The 24620-nt window shown below is 41.8% G+C and overlaps 1 protein-coding gene across 2 annotated transcripts; it reads right to left on the bottom strand.

Annotated features, from left to right (window-relative positions):
- Positions 1-1920: 1920 nt before the first annotated feature.
- Positions 1921-8179, bottom strand: LOC145512612 (spermatogenesis-associated protein 31D3-like). Of its 2 annotated transcripts, none has more exons than XM_081506718.1 (4): positions 7883-8179; positions 7103-7148; positions 6486-6546; positions 1921-6209 (listed from the first exon to the last, which is right to left on the bottom strand). In XM_081506718.1, the coding sequence occupies exons 1-4, from the start codon at positions 8078-8080 to the stop codon at positions 1976-1978; spliced, it is 4539 nt and encodes a 1512-aa protein (XP_081362844.1). In that variant the 5' UTR covers positions 8081-8179; the 3' UTR covers positions 1921-1975. The 2 variants fall into 2 exon arrangements, with proteins under 2 accessions (XP_081362844.1, XP_081362851.1); XM_081506725.1 differs by having other exon boundaries at positions 1921-5300.
- Between the last annotated feature and the right edge of the window lie 16441 nt (positions 8180-24620).

Here is a 24620-nt window from a genome sequence, read left to right as displayed (position 1 = left end):
CCTCATCTCTTCATGTTCTCCACCCTAGGCCTCATCCCACCTTTTGTTCCTCTCCCAGGGCCTCCACAGAATCTGCCTTCTTTCTGCGACCATAAGCTTCAGATATTGTAGGATCAATGTCATAACTCTGGATAAGATAAAAGTACTGAGAGAAGGCTGTAGTGGACATTTATTTTATTTTAGATTTTTTGTTTCAACACCCAGCATCCACAAGTCTTTCTGGAAAAACTATCTTCAGTGCTCGCTAGGATACTCACCAAATTTTTGAGTCCCAGTCTGTACAAGTGGAGTTGCCCTCCCTCTCTAGACCTCCTTGTAAGGGTGGGTGTGTGTGTAGCCTTGGCCAAAAAAAGGAGGTCCATGCTGCTGCTGCTGCTGCTAAGTTGCTTCAGTTGTGTCCGACTCTGTGCGACCCCATAGACAGTAGCCCACCAGGCTCCCCCGTTCCTGGGATTCTCCAGGCAAGAACACTGGAGTGGGTTGCCATTTCCTTCTCCAATGCATGAAAGTGAAAAGTGAAAGTGAAATCGCTCAGTCGTGTCCAACTCTTCACGACCCCATGGACTGCAGCCCACCAGGCTCCTCCATCCATGGGATTTTTCAGGCAAGAGTACTGGAGTGGGTTGCCATTTCCTTCTCCAAGGAGGTCCCTGGTGAACCTCAAATATCTATAAATAACCCCAGGGCATAGTTCTAGGATTCACTTCTGGTTCATGATCTGCAGGTATTCTGGGGGAGGTCTACCATGGCTCCACCAAGGCTATAAATATCAAAGGTGGCACCTTCATCCTGATTGGTGAACTGTATGCACTAAGGGCAGTATCTTGTATATTGCCATCAAACATAGATGGAAGGAAAGCACCACGATCACCTTCATCACCTTCTCCAAAGAGGGGGATGCCATCTTGATGACATCCTTGGAGATGCTGTTTCAGTACTCTAAGACGCCCTCATGCCTTTCTGGTATAAAGGATCAGTGGGCTGTGCTGTTCTCAGCCTCAAGGATGTGGTGCTTGGATCAGATTGAAGAGTAAGGGAGCAGGACAGAGTCACAATATGGGAATAATGAGGCATTAACCTTTTTTTCCACCAGCAGGGACATTCTTTAAGATGTCTCACTTTAAGACATCTTTTCCTTACTCTCAGCTGTATTGTACCCTGGAAGGTAGGTGACTGCCTAGTTAACATTCCTACCACTGACAGCTGAGTGGTGATTTTGCTCTGTAAAAAGAATTCACCAATTGAGCAGCCTGAAAAAAATACCCAAGGAAGGGAACCACTTCCCCAAAGTGCCTTTCTCATAGGGAAACCTCAATGTCAAGTTTAAAGTATGCTTTCCTGACAAGCACTTTACATTAACACGACCCACGTGAAACAGATTCTTAAGCAGCTTTTATACTGTTCCTGGACCCTTCAGCAACCAGCCCAGCATCCAGTACAGTAACATCCACACCCAAACACTGCCATTCAAGGGATTCAGCCCCATGTAGGAGCCTCTGGTCACTGAGTTCTCAATAACGATTAAGATTTATTTCTTCTTCAGGATTATTTTCAGAAAGTAAACCCGTCCTTAAGCCTCTTCAGATATAGAAGACCTGTCTTTCCTACTTCTCTAAAGGATGTAAAACATTCAGTGAGGGAGGTATGTGGGCTGCTATACATTTTCTTTAAGGCTAAGCTAAGAGGCAGGAGACAAAGCCCATCTCCTCAAACATCATTAAGGAGGAAATGGTCTTTTGCAGAGGATGGGGGTGGGGGGCACATGGTATCTGTTTCTCAACAAGAACTCCAGAGGACTGGTCACCTTTGAGCCAAAGCCAAAGGAAGCAGTAAGTAAGAGCTAAACTATATTCTTCCCTTACATATAAGCCCTGAGTTACCCAAACCCATGCCCTCAACACAGTACACAGAAAAGACATCTTATTATCAGAGAAACATTTATTGGGGAGGATCAACATTCTCCACAAGGAAGGAATTATTTTTGGATGGGAAGTTTTCCTCCTTGGAAATTCTGGAGAAGTGTTTTCTGTCTAAACAGTAGAGACAGATCTCGGAACACAGTGCCTTCAGCAGAGGTGGGCGCAGCTGGACAGGCCTGGCCAGCTTGACACCTGTGGGTGGGGCTTGGGTGGGGCAGAGGCTCCCTGTGGGGCACTGGTGGGGGATGTTTCTGACACAACTGCTGGTCCTTAAATGTCACAGCTTTCTGGGGCTGTCTCTTTTTGCTTCTACTCTGTCTTGTACTTGGAGGATAGCTCTGGCCAGCCAAGATAGCTTCTTGGTGACAGGACTTGGTATTTGTCACTTTATAGGGAGCCTTGGAGTTGAAAGGATGTCCCCGGACAGGCTCTGTGTGGACCTGTACTCTAGCCTTTTGTTGAGGTTGCCCAAAGTGCACCAGGGAAGGAGGGTCCTCTTGAGAGCTGGTGGCACCTAATGCATGCCGATACCCCAATTTCTCCTCTAGGAACTTCCCGATGTCTGTCACGATTTTCTGAGCCTCTGTTGATCCAGTAGCGGCAACTCTACTTTTAACTAGGCCTCTGCTCTGCGTGCTTGATATGGAGCTGCCCTTTTCCTGGGGATCTTCTTGCCTTTTGCATTTTTCCCCAGGATACAGCCACTGCAAAAAGTGCTTCATTCTTTTTCTGATATGGCCTTCAGGAAGAGGCTGTCCCTTCTTTGAAAGGGTCTGGGAAGACTTGCTCACAAGCATCTTCTCTAGTACCGCCTCCTGAGGAGGGAAACTCTTCCTCCTAAGCTGGGATGTCCCCAGCCCTGCATCCCCTCCACCTAGCTCTTCTGCTCTGCACTCTGGGGAGCTTACTCTCTTCACGGTTGGTGGGAAATTCTTATCCTGGCACTTCTGGAAGCCATGCTTAGGGACCCAAGGTTCCTGATGCTGCTCCATCCTGATTCCTCTGTCCTCCACATGGACATGCAGCACCTGGGAATCTCCTGTGTCCCCACCTGAGACACCCTGGGCAGGAGTCAGTGAGGCCTTGTAAGTCAAGTTATCTGAAGCAAGGGACATGTCCGTGGGTTGGCCTTGAGCTTGGCTATGCTCCCTCTTCTCCAATCTAAACTTTAACTCACCAAACAGTTGTTCTTTAAGGGATGAGCATTTAGGATCTTGGGGAACTGGTAGTTTGGGTGGGGGGCTTTCAGTGGTCACAGTAGTTTCTACTTTATTCTCATTCACATTTGTTATTTGGGAGCTCCCTGACTTGTTAGTTGTCAACATGTCATTAGTTTTTAATTGAAGAGTGTCAAGCTCCTCAGCCCTGAATATCTCCCTAGACACTTTGGGCATAGAAACAGGTTCTGACTTCTCCACCTTTTTGCCCTGTTGCATTTCTCCTTTATCACTGGAACTCACACTCTTATACTTTGGCTCATATCTGGCTCCAACTTGCTTTGCAAGCGGCTTTCGGGGATATCTGTCAGCTAGTTGTGTCTGTCTATGACTTCCTCTCGCTGTGATGCAGAGTGAAACAGGCAGATGAATCTGTCTGGGATCCTTAATTTTCTGAACATCCTCTGCAAGCTCATGGTTGACATCAGAGTGTGATTGTCTCAGGACCCTCTGTCCTCCTTTCCCCACAAGTGAGGTGACAGGGAGAGAGTGATCCAGGAAAGGGGCTGAATTGGTTGTTTCCACTTTGTCTGCATGGAAAGATTTAAAGCTTCTTCTAAAGGACTTGGAGCTCCCAGATTTGGAATCTCCCTCAGAAATTGCATTGGTTGAGGAGGGAAAGTTGGCATGGGACAAGGACTGGGATGAGGCATCTTTCAGTTTAAAAATTTGTATGGATTCAAGGACCTTGGAAGGAAGGCCCCATGACATCCTCCTATGAAACCTTTTAATATGTGCTTCCAGCATCTGCTGTGCACTGGGATCAACAAAAGTCAGGTCCTGGAAGGTATTCAAAGAGTAGGACTCACCCACTGATGATGGCAAACTTCTCTCTTTTATTTCGGTGTGGGATTTCACTGAAAGAATCAATGTTTGCTTGATAGCATTCCATGAACTATGCACAGTCCCAGGGAGTCGACCCTCATTTATTTCCTCAAACTTCTTACTCAAATGTACTTTTAGGACATTTTCAAGTTGTAGACTCTCTGCTGACACCCTTAAATTTTTCTCTGAGAGACTCACTATTTGACTCTTCATGTTTTTCTCAGAGTCATACCCCAGATCCTTATATGAAGAGCTGTTTGGGTCTTTCAACAGGTGATCTTTCTGACCATTCTCTTGGCTATGTTCCTGATCCTTCCCCACATCTTTCTCTAGCTGGAGCATTTCTGAGCTTCTCTCATGGAAGCTTCCAGGTTGACTCAATTCAACATCTACTTGTTTGCTACTCTGACCCTTAAACACAGAGATCAGTGAGACTCCATCACTGCTCTCTGACTTAGATGCCTCTAAAAAACCAGTTGGAGGCAGCATCAGTGACACAGACTCTCTGATTCTCCGGGGCAGGCCCCACCGGTGTTGAATGAGCCTCTTTCGAAGATGATGCTCTAGTTTCTTCCGAAGTTCATCACTGAGAGCAAACTCTCCAGGAAGGATGGAGACTGAAACATGGGCCTGAGGGTGCTGGTGGTGAGAAGTCTTAGGAGCTAATGGATGAAAGTCTTCCCGAGATCTTTGGATCATAGAGGGTAAACCCCACAAACTTTCCTGTTGTTTCTGCAACACGTTCCATTCCAGCTGTTGAATTTCAGATGAGGAGAGAGATTCTGATTCATTCTGAGGTCTATGGAAATACACTCCACAGATCCTAATCTGGGGTAGAGGGCCAGGTGGTGTGACCAGGAGTGGGGATTTTGGGTCAGCTTGGGACTGGACCTGAGTGAGAGGTAGGGGCTGAGATTGAGGCAGGGTTTGAGGCAAGGGTTCAGGCTGAATCTCAGGCAAGGACAGAGGTTGGGGATGGGGAAGTACTGGGGATTCTTGGCCTGTAGAGGCATTTGAGTTTCTATTGAAAATAAAGTTTGAGGAACTGTTACTGGAGACATGAACAGCAGAGGGCAAGGACTCGCTGTGTAGAGATGGGAGACCCCAGAAGAGCTGGGTAGGTTTTTGCTGTAATTGGTCCTCCAAGGTCTTAGGATATGGGGGTTGTTGATGCACAGGCTTATCAGCAACTGACTCTAACATTATCCCTGAGGAATTTAGTTGATAGTCTGGCCTCAGTTGTTCTGGAAAAGAATCTTTTTTCTTTTCCTTTTCTTTCCACATCAGGAAATCGCTCCTCTTCTGTACTTGTCTCTCCAGGAGTGCCAGGACATCAGAGCTGAGACATGAGAGATTACCAGGCTCTATGAGGTTGGCTGCAGGGTCTCCCCCAAAAGAGGCCTCTGCAGAGTGGAGGGCAAGAAACTCTTGCTTGAAATCACGTTGTGCCAACGTGGAAGGGATTAAGTCTTTGGCACGAACTTGCCACCAGGAGAAGTCCGAAATTGACAGGCTTGAATGATCAATGCCTGTGAGTGTTGGGACATAAGTGGGCAACATGCCAGGGCTTTCTGTAGGCAAATTCTCAGGAACAGGTGCCAGTAACATGGCAATTGATTTAGACTGAGTGACAGTTAAAGTGCAGTCTGGCTGTGGTAAAACAGACAGGGTTGGTGGTGCAAAATAATCAGTGGGATTCATTGCTTGGGACAAATCTGATAAGCAGTTGATATCATGGGAAAGGGTGGGGTCAAGAGATAAGATGGTATTCAGAGACAAAGTGGCCTCTGGTGCAAGAACAGGGTCTGCTGTCTGTGTGTCATGTGGTAGGAGAGGGGAAAAGGCAAGGGGTTGGGGTGAGGAATAATCTACTGGGAATTCGGAATTCAAGGGAGCAAAAGGCTCTAATGCCAGAGTGTGACCCAGTGGTGAGGGTGAAAAAAAGTCAGCTAAGGGGGTCATGGAGTTAGGTGAAAGAATGGAGGGGGGCAGTGGGGAAGGCTCAGGCAGAGAGGCTGGTAGTAGATCTCCTGGAGAGACTGCTGAGAAGGCAGGAGACAGAGTCAATGATGAATCAGCCACAGGAGCTATGGAAGCCAAAGGGGACATAGAGGAAGCAGAATCTTCCAGGGTCTCCGGGAACAGCAGCCAATTGACCTCAGCAGTTGCATTATTACACACCTCACAGAAGAGATCTGGACATAAGAGCTGACGAAAGCGGATGGTATCATCATGCCGGCCCAGGGGGCTGCAGGAGACAGGAAGTACAAAGATGCAACCAGGACCAGAATAAGGAAAGGGGAACTTGCTGGCCTGGCAGGGGTGGGCTGGAGCCTGCTGCCCCTTTACATTGCTCCACATCCATGACTTCACAACATGCTCAATAACCCTCACCTTAAGGCCTTCATCACATACTCATTCCTGTGCTTTCCCCTCCCGTGACTATACTAGGTTGCACTGAATCCCAGGAATTGCAGAGAACATGCTAAGGAGGGATCAGGAAAGAAGAGGAAAGACTAGTCACCTTTTCAGAATAGAAATCAGCTTCGTTTCTTCCTCTGTTTCTATCTGGTGACATCTCCAACCTGAGAAACCAGGAGAGTGGGTTACATGTAAGGAAGGTAGAAGCATAGGTATAATATGAGTCCTCTTATGGGAAACCCTTGGGATATTAGATTCTGAAAGACCCAAGAATTAGTAGATGAGATCAAATGGTCAATTATTTTATATGTATGTTGCTTCACTTGTAAAGTACTTTCACATGCCTTATATCTCATGTGATGTTCAAAACCACCATGTGAAACACAGAGATCATTGTGGCCTCAGAGAGCAATCTGATTATCCAGGAAGTCAGAGGACTTACACAAAGTCAGGACACAGAAGTTGTGACTCTTGACATCTCACATAGCCACCCATTGCCCAGGTCCATCATGGCTTCAAGCCCAGCCATGAGAAAAATAGGGAATCTAAGAAGTGTCTCAGGCTCGGACTGGCTCCCCATGAGCCTCTCCCCAGATACCTCTGGTTTCTGAGAGAAACTATCTAGCCACTGACATGGTCAGAGATCACGGACCTGGGATCTCATGGAAAAGGCAGGAAGGCCACCCTCGGAGAGATCCGGTGACACAGGCAGAACCTTACCTAGCAATGTGCCACCTTTCCTTCTCCTCCTGGCTCTGCCCTGACGCTGAAAACAAAAAGAAAAGAATGAAGTGCTGGGGCTCATTTCTCTCAGTCCTCTCTAGAAAACTCAGATATTCATTATCCAGGAATAATATGACTCTAATTAAGAGACCTTTGTGTGCCTTCCTTTTATCAGTTTTAAAGGTTTAAAATGTTTTCAACTTTTTTTCTTTAAAAAACCCAAAGAAAGACTTTTGTCTCTGAAGTCCACCCTTGATAGTCTCAGTCAGAAGTCACCTGCCCAAGGAGGGCATAGCATCTGAGGCTAACAGTCAATGTCTGTGTCCCTCAGATAAAACCTTGGGTCCTAAAAACTCAGGCTCCAGCCTCTGCTCTGGAGGCTCTCAGAGGCTCAGCACTGCTGCCCTGACCAGCCCAGCACAAAGGAAGACTTGGTCAAGTGATGCCTGATATGAGAATGTAACTCATGATCAAGCATTGGGGAACTCTGTTCTCCTGCAGAGATCCAAAACTCTCTAAATAACCCAACCCAGGGCCACAGAATTACTGTTTGGGATTTTCTCTTGGAATCCTCCAAACACTCAGCTTGTCTGTGGGCTTCGAATGAAAGCCTTAGTACTCCCTGAACCACTGGCCTTGCCTAGTTTTATCCTCTCCTCGAAATTCCTATCTTAGGTATCTCTGTGACCCAACCAAACTCATTTTAAAATGTGGAATAGAAATGGAAACAGCAATAAAGAATCTCTGTTGGGGGTGTGCCCAGGGTTATTTACTTACCTTTTGGATGCCTTTGAATTTACAGAAGGTTGGTAAACATGGAAACCCCACCAGGTACCACAGGAACAGAAGGAACAACCCTAGCCCACACAGGAAGATGAGGTCAGAGTCAATATCCAAGGAGGTGGAGCCAAAACTCAGACATGGGTCAGTAGGGCTATTCAAAAATGAGAGAATATTCCATTTTTTGAATTCCATTGTCTGAATCACAAGGCTGACTGAGATTACTGAGCACTGAGAGAGAGTGCAGTCACTCGACTATAGTCCCAGGCCTGCATCACTGAGAACTCGAGTCACAAAGGGTTTCTGAGGGTGGGGGAGGGGACAACATGAAGAGAATGCATCCACGGCCCCTCCCCCATCCAACAGCCTAGCAGACTACTCCACCCCTCCTGGGCCTTCCAAGTCCCTCTGCCCTACCCTGCCATCATATTTTCCAACTCCATCCTTTCATGGCTTCATATAGTCACATTAATGAAATTTTCTGCCTGTCGCATCCATAACCCAGATATTACCTAGGTTCCCTTTACTGTTTGAGAAACTTGACTTGGGTCTCACCAGTTCCACTGCCTTAAAATACAGTTTGGAATTTTTGCTTGTACACATTTACACTCAGGATCATAATAATAATAATAATAAATGTCACTCAGTTGTGTCCAACTCTTTGTGACTCCATGGACTTGGAATTCTCTAGGCCAGAATATTGGATTGGGTAGCCTTTCCCTTCTCCAGGGGATCTTCCCAACCAAGGGATCAAACCCAGGTCTCCCACATTGCAGACGGATTCTTTACCAGCTGAGCCACCAGGGAAAACCAAGAATACTGGAGTAGGTAGCCTATCCCTTCTCCAGCAGATCTTCCCAACCCAGGAATCGAACCAGAGTCTCCTGCATTGCAGGTGGATTCTTTACCAACTGAGCTACCAGGGAAGCCTCAGGATCATATATGTCCTTAGATCCATCTTTCCTACAGAATGTTTTTGCTACAGAAACCCAGATATAGAACTTAAAAGTTCTTTTATTTAGTTTTTTGAATGTTGAATGGGAAAATTTGCTTTTTGTTTCAGTCAGCCTTTACTATCTTGAGTCAGTGGGGTGTGACTCAAATAATTAAAATGAATAATTCATCATTCAGTATTCACAAAACTAGTCCCTATAAGATAAATGTAAATAAATTTTCACATGATCTTGAGGATAAGTCTATAGCAGTTATTTTTCTGAAGTTAGTAAAGCTTAAGCTGCATAAAGATTTTTAGGACATGCTACACACACACACACACACACATACCGGGTGTTTTCAAATCTAAGAATAAAATGTTTCCTCACTTCAGTCTTTCATCTTTTATTTTAACTCTACTTCTTTTTACTCTACCTAAAATACAGACAGTCCCGCACTCTACATCAATTTCCTAACGTGTATACAAACCCCTGTCCTCGTCAGTTTGGGCAACCGTAACAAAATACACTTGACTTTGTGCTTAAAAAACACATACTTATTTCTCATAGTTCTGAAAGCTAGAGAGTTCAAAATGATGGCAACAGCAGATTCTGTGTCTGGTGAGACCCACTTCCTGGTTCATATACAGCTGTCATCTCCCTGCAACCTCACATGACAGAAACAGAGAGTAAGGGAGCTCTGTGAGGTCTCTTTTATAAGAAGAGCACTAATTCCATTCATAAAGCCTCCACTGTTATAATCAAATCACCTCCCAAAGGTCTCGTCTACTAATGCCATCATATTGGGTGTAGGATTTCAATATATGAATTTGGGGGGACACAAACATTCTGTCAAAATGGTGATGCAGGTTACACTCTAAGTTCCCTAGTGACAGGGTGGGACCTAGGAGTATCAAAACATAGTGCAGAATCAAGTCTTGACAGCCTTACCTCATTATCTTTGTGGGCCCTGTAAATATAATCTTTTCCTAAGAGTGCCTTCCCCCACACACACACATACACACAATAGCTGTATATCAGTTCAGTTCAGTCACTCAGTCATGTCTGACTCTTTGCGACCACATGAATTGCAGCACGCCAGGCCTCCCTGTCCATCACCAACTCCCGGAGTTTACCCAAACCCATGTCCATTGAGTCGGTGATGCCATCCAACCATCTCATCCTCTGTCATCCCCTTCTCCTCCAGCCCCCAATCCTTCCAAGCATTAGGGTCTTTTCCAATGAGTCAACTCTTTGCATGAGGTGGCCAAAGTATTGGAGTTTCAGCTTCAATGTCAGTCCTTCCAATGAACACCCAGGACTGATCTCCTTTAGAATGGACTGGTTGGACCTTCTTGCAGTCCAAGGGACTCTCAAGAGTCTTCTCCAACACCAGAGTTCAAAAGCATCAATTCTTCGGCACTCAGCCGTCTTCACCATCCAACTCTCACATCCATACATGTACTGGAAAAACCATAGCCTTGACTAGACAGACCTTTGTTGGCAAAGTAAGGTCTCTGCTTTTAAATATGCTATCTAGGTTGGTCATAACCTTCCTTCCAAGGAGTAAGCGTCTTTTAATTTCATGGCTGCAATCACCATCTGCAGTGATTTTGGAGCCCAAAAAAATAAAGTCTGACACTGTTTCCACTGTTTCCCCATCTATTTCCCATGAAGTGATGGGACCAGATGCTATGATCTTAGTTTTCTGAACGTTGAGCTTTAAGCCAACTTTTTCACTCTCCTCTTTCACTTTCATCAAGAGGCTCTTTAGTTCTTCTTCTCTTTCTGTCATAAGGGTGGTGTCATCTGCATATTCTAGGTTATTGATATTTCTCCCAGCAATCTTGATTCCAGCTTGTGTTTCTTCCAGCCCAGCGTTTCTCATGATGTACTCTGCATATAAGTTAAATAAGCAGGGTGACAATATACAGCCTTGATGTAAAGGAGAACATTTTCCTATTGGGAACTAGTCTGTTGTTCCATGTCCAGTTCTAACTGTTGCTTCCTGACCTGCATACAGGTTTCTCAAGAGACAGGTCAGATGGTCTGGTATTCCCATCTCTTTAAGAAATTTCCTCAGCGATCAGTGCAAAGAAATAGAGGAAAACAACAGAATGGGAAAGACTAGAGATCTCTTCAAGAAAATTAAAGATACCAAGGGAACATTTCATGCAAAGATGGGCTCGATAAAGGACAGAAATGGTATGGACCTAACAGAAGCAGAAGATATTAAGAAGAGGTGGCAAGAATACACAGAAAAACTGTACAAAAAAGGTCTTCACGACCCAGATAATCACGATGGTGTGATCACTCACCTAGAGCCAGACATCCTGGAGTGTGAAGTCAAGTGGGCCTTAGAAAGCATCACTATGAACAAAGCTAGTGGAGGTCATGGAATTCCAGTTGAGCTATTTCAAATCCTAAAAGATGATGCTGTGAAAGTGCTGCACTCAGTATGCCAGCAAATATGGAAGACTCAGCAGTGGCCACAGGACTGGAAAAGGTCAGTTTTCATCCCAATCCCAAAGAAAGGCAATGCCAAAGAATGCTCAAACTACCGCACAGTTGCACTCATCTCACACGCTAGTAAAGTAATTCTTAAAATTCTCCAGGCCAGGCTTCAGCAATACGTGAACCGTGAACTTCCAGATGTTCAAGCTGGTTTTAGAAAAGGCAGAGGAACCAGAGATCAAATTGCCAACATCTGATGGATCATCGAAAAAGCAAGAGAGTTCTAGAAAAACATCTATTTCTGCTTTATTGACTATGCCAAAGCCTTTGACTGTGTGGATCACAATAAACTGTGGAAAACTCTGAAAAGAGATGGCTGTATATAAGCATCCCCATATATGTTGAAAATCAACCACTAACCATGCTTTTTTTCAGGCTTCTCTTGTCAGGTTTAAATAATACCAGTATTTCCTTCCCCTCTTTCTACATCTTCCTTTCTAATCTCTTTATCTTCATAATAGCTGTCCTCTGAACTGTCTCCTAATTTCTCACATCTTTCTTAAACTGTGATGCCCTTTATTTAACACCCATGGCCTAACACAGTTACTTGATCTGCTGTGAAGGGGTGAGACAGCCTTCAAACCTGCAGAGTCTTCTTTCAATTATGCAGGAACAGGTAACCTGCCCTGAGTATAAATCTGCAAAGAGGGGCTACTTCCTCCTAGCCTTGATATGCAGCCTCAGTCAAGTTTTCATTTAATAAATATTTACTGCTGGAAACTAGGAGATACAAGTACCTGTAAGTCCCAGTCTCTGTCCTTAAGGACATCATGGTGCAGTTTTAGGGAAGAGCCCTATGGCAGGTCAAGATTTATATAACTGCACAGGTGAGGTCCCCATGGCATTTGTGAATTGCCAAGTGATCTCTGGAATAGATCAGAGAAGGGACAGATGCTGTGGGCGGTAACTGCCCAAACATATTATGCTCCTTAGGAAAGTATCCTTGCATGCCTACCCTCTCCAATTTTCTGATACAAATTAATGATTCTTTGAGAAGATGGTTAAAGAAGAGGTTTTCTATTCTAAAAGAGCACCTGTTGCCTAGGTATTCTTACATACATTTGTATGCCTTATATTATACCTACAAGAAATTTAAAAAGGGCTTTTCCCAAAATGTTAATGATTCCTTTTCAGAATCTGATAGAAACTCCTTCAAAATTTAAAGAAACAAAGGATTAAATGTACAATGTTTTTTAAGTTTGTTTTCAACTTTTTGTACCAACCACAAATAAACTCTGTTGGTATTTAGTAGGAGAGGTTTTATAGCACTAACATCGATTATAAATTTGTCTAAGTTATAAAACATTTTGCATTCAGTGATCTCAGTGGATTTTCACAAACATCCTGTGATATAAACAGAACAGGTAGTATTGTGCCATTTTATCAATGAAAAAATTGAACCTCAGAGGGGGAAGTGACTTCCCTAGATCATTCAGTAAGTAAGTAGTAGAGCCCTGACTACCAAATTCCTCACCTTCCCAATGCTTCTATTTTAAAAAGGAGAAATAAATGACTTCTTAAAAAAATATTCCCTTGTCCTAAAATTAAAGCTGGTTATGTGACTGAGAATATTCACTTTGTCCATGAAATGTTGCCAAATTTGGAAAGTAAAGAAAACTATTTTTGGCATCCTATCCCCTCTTATGTACCTTTTCCTTTTCATTCTTAGCACCAGTATCTTGATAGGTTTTCTCTATTGTCCTCTTAAAGCCTGCTTTCAAGAATTCTATTTCATATGACTCATGGTAAGGAATAAAAGTTTAAAATGTCCTCCCTCCCAGGAACACATTTCATACATTTTGTCCATATCTAACCCCAAAGCCTTGTAATAAAGCTCTCACTAGAGCATTTCAGGCAGCCATCTCGAGGTGGCAGTGGTGACTTTCAGTGAGTGAGATCTTCTCCTTTCTACCCAATGACATCTTCCCAGATGACCTGCGTCACCACACAGAAGCCTGCTCCCAGATTTCAGGCTGCACATAGTTATGTTATCCCCAAGGAGGAGTTTTTTCCAAAAACTCTACTAGAATAATGTGCTGCTGTTGGAGGAGACTCAGTAGTGATAAGTCATTCGTTTAGGATTGTCACATGTCCTCAGTACTCTCACTCACATCCTGGTCACTGTCCCAGGGATAGAAGGAGGTATCTTTAGGTTACAAAAAAGACTGAAGAAAAACAGATTCTAGGGAAGAATCCTTTAAAACTGCACTTAAATCAGCAGCTTTAAGATGTTCTTCATTCATACACACACCATACTGTCAATGAACTCTTGTAGTATTTCTAGTAGAAATATCAAGAAAATGAGTCATTGCCTCTGCCCTCAGACTGGTCAGAGTTCAGTAAGTAAGACCTGAAAACAACTATAATAAAGTGATATGATAAAAGAACTAGAATAAGAACACAATGAGGTACTTCCCTGGTGGTCGAGTGGCTAAGACTCTGAGCTCACAATGCAGGGGGCTCGGGTTCCATCCCTGGTCAGGGAAACTAGATCCCACATGCTGCAACTAAGAGTTTGCATGCTACAACTAAAGATCCTGTGTGTTGCAACTAAGACCCAGCACAGTCAAATAAATAAATGGGTTTTTTTAAGAACATAATGAAAATACAGATAAGAGAGCAATTAATTCTTCCACCAGGAGGGAAACAAGAAGAGTCAGGGAAAATTTCAGAGTTGGTGCCAGCTGAGATGGGCCTTATGAGGTCACCACCTCCTCCTCTCCCTCCTTCCCCTGGCCCTCTTTCTGTTCTTTACCCACTTTTTCCTCATCCACCTTTTCTTCTTCCTTTAGATTTTTATTTTTTAGAGCAGTTTAAGGTTCATAGCAAATTTGAGCAGAAAACAGAATTCCCATATGTGATCTGACCCTCCACATACCCCTCCACCCACACACACAGCCTCTCCCACTATCAGCTTCCAGCACCAGAGTAGGACATTTGTTCCAATCAAACCTACACTGACACATCATTATCACCCAGAGCCCATAGTTTTCATGAGTTTAGACAAGTGTCTAATGACATGTATCCACCACTGCAGAATCATACAGAATAGTTTCACTGCCCTAGAAATCCTCCATGCTCCGCCCATTCACCCCATCCTACACCCCCTGGCAAACACCGACCTTTTTACTGTCTCTAGAGTTTTGCCTTTTCCAGAATGTCATATAGTTGAAATCATATAGTGTGCATGTAGCCTTTTCAGATTGACTTCTTTCACTTAGTAATATGCATTTAAGCTTCCTGCGTGTATTTTTGTGGTTTAATAGCTCATTTCTTTTTGTACTTAATACTATTCAATTACCTGGGTGTACCACAGTTGATTTATCCATTCACCTTGGACATCTTGTTTCTTCTCAGTTTTGACACTTATGAATAAAGCTCCTCTAAACTCTTTTTAAAGACCACATTATCAAGGCATAGTTCACATACACTATAATTCACCCATTAAAAGTGTACAATTCAATGACTTTTATTATATTCACAATGTTGTGCATCCTTCATTACAATTAATTTGAGAACATTTTTATCATTATCACTCTAAAAAAGAAACTCTGCTACACTTAGCCTTCACCCTTCAATCTCATCACTCTCCCCAGCCCTCAGTTCAGTGGCTCAGTCATGTCCAGTTCTAACTGTTGCTTCGTGACCTGCATACAGATTTCTCAGGAGGCAGGTCAGGTGGTCTGGTATTCCCATCTCTTTAAGAATTTTTCACAGTTCGTTGTGATCCACACAGTCAAAGGCTTTGGCATATTCAGTTAAGCAGAAGTATATTTTTTCTGGAACTCTCTTACTTTTTCGATGATCCAGTGGATGTTGGCAATTTGATCTCTGGTTCCTCTGCCTTTTCTACATCCAGGTTGAACATCTGGAAGTTCACGGTTCACATATTGTTGAAGCCTGACTTGGAGAATTTTGAGCATTACTTTGTTAGCATGTGAGATGAGTGCAATTATGTGGTAGTTTGAGCATTCTTTGACATTGCCTTTCTTAGGGATTGGAATGAAAACTGACCTTTTCCAGTCCTGTGGCCACTGCTGAGTCTTCCAAATTTGCTGGCATATTGAGTGCAGCACTTTCACAGCATCATCTTTTAGGATTTGAAATAGTTCAACTGGAATTCCATCACCTCCACTAGCTTTGTTCATAGTGATGCTTCCTAAGGCCCACTTGACTTCCCATTCCAGGATGTTTGGCTGTAGGTGAGTAATCACACCAGCATGATTATCTGGTCGTGAAGATCTTTTTTGTGTAGTTCTTTTGCGTATTTTTGCCACTTCTTCTATATATTTGTCAATTCCATACATTTATATAAATGGAATTATACAATATGTGGCCTTTCATATATGACTTCTTTCACTTAACACAATGTTTGTAAGGTTAGTCCATGTTGTAATATGTATCAATACTTCATTTGTTTTTATGGCAAATAATATTCCATTGTACAGATATACCACATTCTGTTTATACAATGATCAGTTGGTGAACATTTAGGTTGTTTCCAGTTTTGACTATTATGAATAAAGCTGCTATGAACATGTGTACACATTCTGGTGCAAATGTATGTTTTCATTTCTTATCTATTTTTGCAATAACTTAAACTCACAGTTTACCTAAGTTTGTTGTTCTTCTGAGATTTTGGTAATGTAACCATGTCAGGCTCCTTATGAAATTAAATCTTGGGGTCTAGATGCAGTTTTTATCAAATGTCTGGGTGCATCAAGTTGCCTTTATGCCAACACTCTTAGAATTAGCCCTTGAATCAGCAGGAATGGTGGTGATGCATAATGCTTGACATTTAAAAGTAATGAATACCTTATGTTCTCAAGCTTCTATCCTTAGAAAATCAGAAAAGGATGTAGGAAGAGAAAATGCAGTTCAGCCAAAGGGGACATAAGCAGACCTATAACATATATAAAAGTGCATGTCTGGTCACACTAAAGCATCAGGCATGTGTTTGAGGATGAGAGTAGCAAAAAAAAAAAAAAGCTGAAAAAGAAGGGTACTCAATTGTGAAAGACTTTAAATGATGGTTTAAGAAGCTTGAATTCTGTATCAAGGCAGTGGGAAGCTAAGGTTTTCATAACCATAAGAACGGTTTTCCCAGATCTCTGTTTTAGAAAGATGACTGGCAAGCTGATTGAGAGTAAGAGGGAAATATGCACATCAATCACTTTATCATACAAGACTCTTTCTCTTGCAGATAATAGAAAACCTGAATTCTAGCTTAAGCAAAAATTTTAATTTATTGGCTTCTATTTCTTCACAACACAGAAGCAGATTCAGCTTCTGACTCGCTATCTCTTGGTTCTACTTTCATAGTATTGATCCCTTCTCTTGTAGTTTCAAGATGGTATCCAGCCAGGGAAAATAAAATTGTCCCAGTTTCTCAATTAAAGCCCAAACATTCAAGTGATTGGGACCAGCTCAGGTCACCAGGGGCTTCCCTGGTGGCTCAGACAGTGAAGAATCTTCCTGCAGTGCAGGGGACCCAGGTTCCATCCTTGGGTGGGGAAGATGCCCTGGAGAAGGGAATGACTACCCATTCCAGTATTCTTGTCTGGAGAATCCCATCGACAGAGGAGCCTGGCAGGCTACAGTCCATGGGGTTGCAAATAATCAAACACAATTGATCAACTAATACTTTCACACTTTCAGATCATAAAAACATCCCTGAAATACTTAGTGGGAATCAAAAAATACTACTGGCCTAGTCTAGGTCAGTGCTACTCAAAGTATGGTCCATGGACCACTGCCTGTTTCCACATTTTTGTTACCATCTGCAACAAAATAACTATAGAAACTGAGAATGGTTAGAAACTTATTACTATTTGACAGAGTAATTAAATCTAATAATAAAAAAAATTGAGGCATATAATTTATATGTCATTGTCTGAAAGTTATTTTTCCAGTGATTCATTTTCATTGTATTTTACACAAGTACCAGTCCTCAGTGGATGGAAGTGTGGGAGATAAAACAAACTGATCCTTCACCAAAGATAGTTTGTGCTCTTAGGTACTGTGCACTACTGTGAAGCCTATAGGTGACAGCATTCTGGAAACACACAGTGAGACTTTGGAGAGATCCTTCCCCCTCGCCATGAAAGAAGGCAAAAATAAATGTCCCTTATAATTGTGGGATCTTATTTGGAGAAAAGAAGGACACTCCCATGCTTACCTTAGTTCTCTTATTTTCTCATATTTTTTCTACGTTGACCTGTCCTAGCAACATTTACTCTGCGTAAGCTTTGGATATGGCCATTTTAATAGGCTAAACATTACATGGGCATTCACCTATCCTGCCCATTGGGACTTTTATTACTAGAATCAAAGCGTTCGAATGGCTCTCTTTAACCATTAAGAGAAAAACAACTTTGAGCTAGACTAACACAAGGTAATTACTAAGCTGAGCCAAATTCCTCTGTCATGCTCTTGGCACTGAGGTATGGAAACTCTACAACCCTATAAGAGGTCTGAAGGGGGAAAAAAAGTGTTTAAGACAAATTTCAGGGGTCTCAGTTTCTCATTAAAAATGCATTTTAGAAAATTGTTTTAAGTTAACTTGCTAGGGCAGTTGTACGGCAAGGAAACGTGTGTGGCAATTTGGCAAATTGCAGTTCTTATCTCTTCTTAAAATAAAATGGAAACAATAAAAATACAATTAAAAATAAAATTAAAAAAGCATAATCTGAGTATTTTGATATTTTTCCTAATTAAAGCTTTGCAATTAAAGTTTTGCTGGAGAACAACCTGTGTTTTTAATCTCACAAAGGGCTAATACATGCACAGGATTTGAGATGTCTGCTAACACTCAGATCTGGAAGTGACTTTGGAGAACCTTCTAGTCTGGCTTTCTCATTTTAAAAATTGGAAACTGAGGCCAGAGCAGGTTTATTTCTTTTTTCCTTAATCCTTTCTTTTGTGTATGTGTGTGTGTTTTCTCTTAGAAGACTTCGAAACTTGGTATCTGCACATAATTTAGACATTATAGGGCTTTTTTCTTTTCAGTATGAAGACAAGGACTCAACAAACACCAAATTTTATCCAGTACTACCTCAAAATCTGTAACTTTTGCCTAAGTGAACTTCACAAACAATTGACATGCTAATGCTTCTTTGTGAAAACCAAATGGAAATATCACATATGCCTTCATGCCTTCTGTAATAAAGTAAGCTGAATGTAACTTCAACATTCCTTTATGACCCCAGCTGAGTCTAATAAACAGCTGTAGTATTCCAGAGGAGCAGGTGTAGGTGGTATGGGACATGGATACAAATATGCATTGACTCCAGCAATGCCTCCCAAGCCTGCTATCAGTTAAAATATCCATCACCTGTATTTTAGGTGTTTACTTCTTGTTCATATAAACAGAATGACTGTTCATCAAATATACATACATAGTGCAAAAGAGAACTGCCTTTAGTAGATCACATGGCTACCCTAAATAGATAATGTAGTTTGGATCACTTTTATCCCCTCAGTGTGGGCGTAGGGAGTGAGGGAGTTAGCAAAGAAATGGAATAGAACTAAGATTTGGTGGGTACTTAATTTGTTCCCCAAACTTTCACTCATTTCTTAACCATCTTGTGAGAGAAGAAATATTTTTCTCACTTCACAGATAACAAGACTGAGCCCCAGAAAGATTAAATAACTTGTCCAAGGCCATAAAAGCTAAAAAGTGATGAAGTAAAGGATTTGAACCAAGCTTGCTTTGGTCCTAGGTATGCATCCTCAGTCCCCACGATGCTGTCTCAGAGAGCAGAGTCTTGATCCCTGACTCTTCATTATCATGCCAGCAACTATATTTTGCTGCATAACAAATCACTCCAAAACTTAGTGGCTCAAAACAATGGACATTTTATCTGCTCATAATTCTGCAGTCTGGGCTGGACTTAGCTGGGTGACTCTTCTATTGATCTTACCAATGGCTGCTCATGTGGATTATCCAGCTGGTAGTTCACCAGGGACCTAGAACTTGGCTAGGATGCTGGGATGACCAGGCTTGTCTCTCAGGGCCTCTCCCTCTTATGTGGCTTCTCCAATGGCCTCTCCACATAGCTCTAGCAGGCAAACAGAATTTTGTAAAGCAGATTATCGCTCTGAAGAGAACAAAACATGAACTGCTTAAGGCTTAGAACAAGAACTAACACCACATCACTCTGCCACTTCCAGTTAATTAAAATAAATCACAGTCGCAACTCAGGTTCAAAGAGAGAGAACTATGCAAAGGCAAATATTGGGAGATGTGGACCATTGAGGGTCAACAGTGTAACAGTGGTCACCACAATCTGCTTAAACTTTGGTCCAATCAACTCTAAAAGTTGCTGTTTCATCTGTACCTTATGCTTTTCTTAAGTTCAGTTTTTCACTCTTTTCTTGCTCGTTTCTCCACTTCTCCCTACCATTTCTTAGCTTTTCTACATTGTAACTGGTCTTCCCTAGCCAGCCACAAATAAAGGATGCCTCCCCTTCTGATCAGTGAACCAATCGCATCTTGTCAACTCTATCTTTCAGGATATCAGTCTTTGCAGCTAAAGTGTTCTATTGACAGAGATTTCTTTGTTTTGGTTGTTGTTTCGTTTTGCATTGTTTTTCAAAGTGGGTTCAAATCTGGAAGTCTAATTTAAAGGAAATAGGACATTACTGACTCAAAAAGCAACTTTAGTGAGTACATTTAAATGTTTTGTCCTTATAAATAAAATCTAGAATCTGTGATACTCCTCTTTAATTTTACCTGCAAGAAGGCAAGATATCCAATGGCCAAGGCAACAAATCAACATTTATCGTGTTTTACATGCTTTAGATTCCTTTAGCAGTCATTTACCAGGGCAGAGAAGGAAGAGAGGCCTGCAGGAATCAGATAATTTCCAGCATTACAATTCTAGTTCACAGAGGTTGCTTCTTACATGTGGCTAAAATGAGATCAGATTAAATTTTCATTGAATCATTCAACCTGTCTGATCACTGCTTTCTGCTGTTAGGAGAATTTTGAGGGTACCAAGAATTAGCCAGGGTCAGAAGAATTTGCTGTACAGATAACGCAAGCATGAAGGGGGCAAAGGAAGTAAGAGAAAAAATTATAAACACACAAGGTGAAAAATCTTGCTGAAGGGGATCAGGGGTTTCCATTTGAAATACTAAGGAATTAAAAAGAAATTTTAAATAAAAGTTGAAATGTGAATTACACTTCAAGAGTTTCTAAATCCATTCACTGACAATATTTATCATTGTTTCTATTATTCTGCTCCTTGAAGCCAGTCATTGGATCTTTGATTGTTGGATTACATTTCCACCAGATATTTAGGTGCAAAAATGAAAGGGGATTAAATTCATTTTGGCTATTAATTGTTTAAGTAAAGGAGGCAACTGAGATTAAAATGTCTTTGTTGTTATTTTAGACTAATTTGTTGACTCTAAATTCTATTGTCACAAACATCAAAAGTTAATTGAAAGTGGACATAAACTCATACATAAATGAAATATACACAAACTCATTACAACCCTTATAATGATTTACAAAAGTCCAATAAATATTCCATAAAAATTTCAGAGAATCTGACTAGATTCTGATGTTCTCAGGAAAAAAAAAAAATGATGTTTATCAAAGAAATTTTTGAATGAAGAACATGAATGGGACTAGCCACACTAGATTTTTAAATATATCGTAAGGCTGAGCTGGAAGGAAGGTTCTGCCATGATGCCCACCAGCACCAGTGTCCACATAGTGGAGGGAGCTCCCAAGAGTGGCTGCCACCAGTGTCTGTGTCCTGGTGAGCTGTAGTTGCCACCAACCTCCAACCCCTGCCTCTCCAGGAGACTCTCCAAGATGAGTTAGCATTTTTGGTGAGAAACTTCTTTTAAAAATGCTTTTGCTATGTTCCATACATTTTGGCATTAACACGTCTCATGGTCTCTGCCTGCAACACAGGTCCTGGATCTGACCCCATCTCTTCATCACAACCTCCAGTTCTCCCCTAGGACCAGACTTCACCACTCTCAGCCTCAAGTCACTGTCACGGTCTCCCACATGAACTCCTTTCTTTGCTCTTTTGCTTATATGCTAGCTTCTGCCCTTTTATATGGAAAATAAACTCTCTATGGTGAAAAAAAATTTGGTTATGATAATTAAAATAAGACACTGCTGATGGTGATTGCAGCCATGGACGCTTACTCCTTGAAAGGAAGGTTATGGCCAACCTAGATAGCATATTTAAAAGCAGAGACATTACTTTGCCAACAAAAGTCCGTCTAGTCAAGGCTATGGTTTTTCCAGTGGTCATGTATGGATGTGAGAGTTGGACGGTGAAGAAAGCTGAGCGCCACAGAATTGATGCTTTTGAACTGTGGTGTTGGAGAAGACTCTTGAGAGTCCCTTGGACTGCAAGGAGATCCAATCAATCCATCCTAAAGGAGATCAATCCTGGGTATTCATTGGAAGGACTGATGTTGAAGCTGAAACTCCAATACTTTGGCCACCTCATGCGAAGGGTTGACTCATTGGAAAAGACCCTAGTGCTGGGTAGGATTGGGGACAGGAGGAGAAGGGGATGACAGAGGATGAGATGGTTGGATGGCATCACTGACTCAATGGACATGAGTTTGGGTAGACTCCCGGAGTTGGTGATGGACAGAGAGGCCTGGCATGCTGCAATTCATGCGGTCACAAAGAGTTGGACATGACTGAGTGACTGAATTGAACTGAACTGAAAGAAGAAAAAATATAAATACATAGAATACACACTAGATAGTCCAGAATTGATTTTTTTTTTTCCATAGAAGAATTTGCTAGGAAACAAAAGTGACATCACTAGAAAGGAAGAACTATTCATTAACTTGTTGGGGAATAACTAGGTAAGACTTTTTTAAAAAATAAAATTAATTAGACCCATGTTTCATAGTGTATAACAAAATAAATCTCAGATACATTAAAAAGTTAAATTTTTTAAAACATCCTTTTTCAAGTGCCCACTCAAACAAGGTTTTTAGATCTCTGAATTTAAAACCAGGGATGACTTCTTAAGTTTAAAATCCACTTAAGAAATCATAAAAGACAACTGCTCAGATTACATAAAATTTTAAACTTCTTTTGTAAAAAAAGAGTATAGCATAACCAATTTCTTTTAAACAACAAAAGATTGAAAAATGCATTATTTCTACTATGGCAAAAGCAAACATTTTCATATATATTATTTGTTAAGGAACTGTTCTCTATCTGTGGCCTTTGTTCATGGCCACAGAATTAATCTTCCTAAAACTCCGTTTCCTTATGACATTTCCTTGTTGCAGGAGTATAACAATTCCTTTGTTTACTACTGTCGGTCATTTCAGTACAACCTTCATATACTCACCATATTCATAGACCATCTATACCCAATATTTAATAATTTTCTTTACATCAACTCTGTTTTACTTAAATAAATTTACCTTTGTTCCAACCAATAATTTCTATGAAATCAGAAGTTTTCTGTAAAAGAGATTTAAATGTATAATACAAATTTAAAAACACAATTCTGTCTACCACTGAAGATTATCTATGCTGACTGTGATGATTAATTTTAATATGTCAACTTGGCTAGGGTATGGTATCCCACTGTTTGGGCAAATATCAGTTTACAGTTATAGTGGCTTTTAAAGATGTGATTAACATTTAAATCACTATACTTTGAGTAAAGCTGATGACTTTCCATAATGTATGTGGGCCACATCCAATCAATTGAAAGACTTGAGAGAAGACTGAGGTCCTCTCAGGGAGGGGAATTTGGCCTCCAGACTGGCTTCAGATTCAAGACCTCAACATCAGCTCCTGCTGGAATTTCCAGCCTGCTGGCCTACACTGCAGTTTTTGAACTTGGCAGCTTCCACAAATCACAAGAGCTAATTCTTTAAAATAAATCCTCACTCCTGCGTGTGTGTGTGTGTGTGTGTGTGTGTGTGTGTACTCTATCCTATTGATTTTGTTTCTCTGGAGAACATTGACTGTGCTTTGGGAACATTGCTTTTACAAATTACATTCAAACATCTTGGCCTGGATGCCAATGTCCACCTCAATCTGGATCCTCTTTCCTGTTCCAACTTCATTTCATGTGACTTTCCAATGCACACACTACTTTACTCCATCTGATCACTGATATCTTTGTGCTCTGCACTCTGCTGGGAATGCCTTGGTTTGCCAGGCCTCCCCAGTTACTACCTTCAAGACCTGGATCAATTACCACGTGAGGAGCTAAGGAAGAAATAAGAGTCTCACATTTCAGTTCAGTTCAGTTCAGTCGCTCAGTCGTGTCCGACTCTTTGAGACCCCATGGACTGGAGCACTCCAGGCTCCAGTCCCGGAGTTTACTCAAACTCATGTACATTGAGTCGGTGATGCCATACAACCATCTCATCCTCTGTTGTCCCCTTCTCCTCCTGCCCTCAATCTTTTCCAGCATCAGGGTCTTTTCAAATGAGTCAGTCCTACACACCAAGTGGCCAAAGTATTGGAGTTTCAGCTTCAGCATCAGTCCTTCCAGGGAATATTCAGGACTGATTTCCTTTAGGATGGACTGGTTGGATCCAACCAGATCCAACCAGTCTCACATTTAGACATATATAAAAACAGCTTTGAAAAGTAAGGTTCCATCCCATATTCCAATTCTGACTAATTGGTGGTGGCTTCTTGGACCACATTAAGAAGGATGCTGAGGCTCTCTGAAAGAGCACAGTGATCTATTAGTGATGTCTTACAGCAGAAGGATGAGACGGGGCAGAGTGGTAATATACTTAGTACATATTTGCTCTCTGGCCTGATTATTAGGGAAAGTAGCGAAAAGTATTTTTGTGAGTCTTTTCCAATGCCTATTCAAACAAGATCAGATCTGTGAACTTTTTTTAAAAATTAATTTACATTCTAGTCATTTTCCTAATTTATATATATAGGGAAGTCAACCAAGAGCATTCAAACAAAGGTAAAAGAGAACAGAGAACAAGCTACATTTACTTCCCTCAAGCCTGCTTTTTCACATAACACCAAATGTTGAAACAGAATCTACCTGCTGGGATGAGTGAGTGGGGAATACAAATATCCCCAGCATGCCCTCTTAGCTATTTCATGGCCAAGACACCTAGCACCTGACACTAAGACATCCTTATAAGTACTTGGAGAAGTCACTAGGAATGGAAATTCTCCTGGGGCAGAAAAGTTGCATTGATCCTTCCCTGCCTTCCCATCTCTGGATTGCTAGAATAAGAAAAGTAGCAACTCTTTGCAGGACACCAAGATCAGCGTTCCAAATTCCAAATAGGAAAAG

The sequence above is a fragment of the Giraffa tippelskirchi genome, chromosome 1 (assembly GCF_054371585.1).
Source record: "Giraffa tippelskirchi isolate mGirTip1 chromosome 1, T2T-mGirTip1v1.2.pri, whole genome shotgun sequence".
In the NCBI taxonomy this organism is placed as follows: Eukaryota; Metazoa; Chordata; class Mammalia; order Artiodactyla; family Giraffidae; genus Giraffa; species Giraffa tippelskirchi.
Note: the sequence above shows the minus strand (reverse complement) of the source record. Positions and strands in the feature narration are given on the sequence as shown.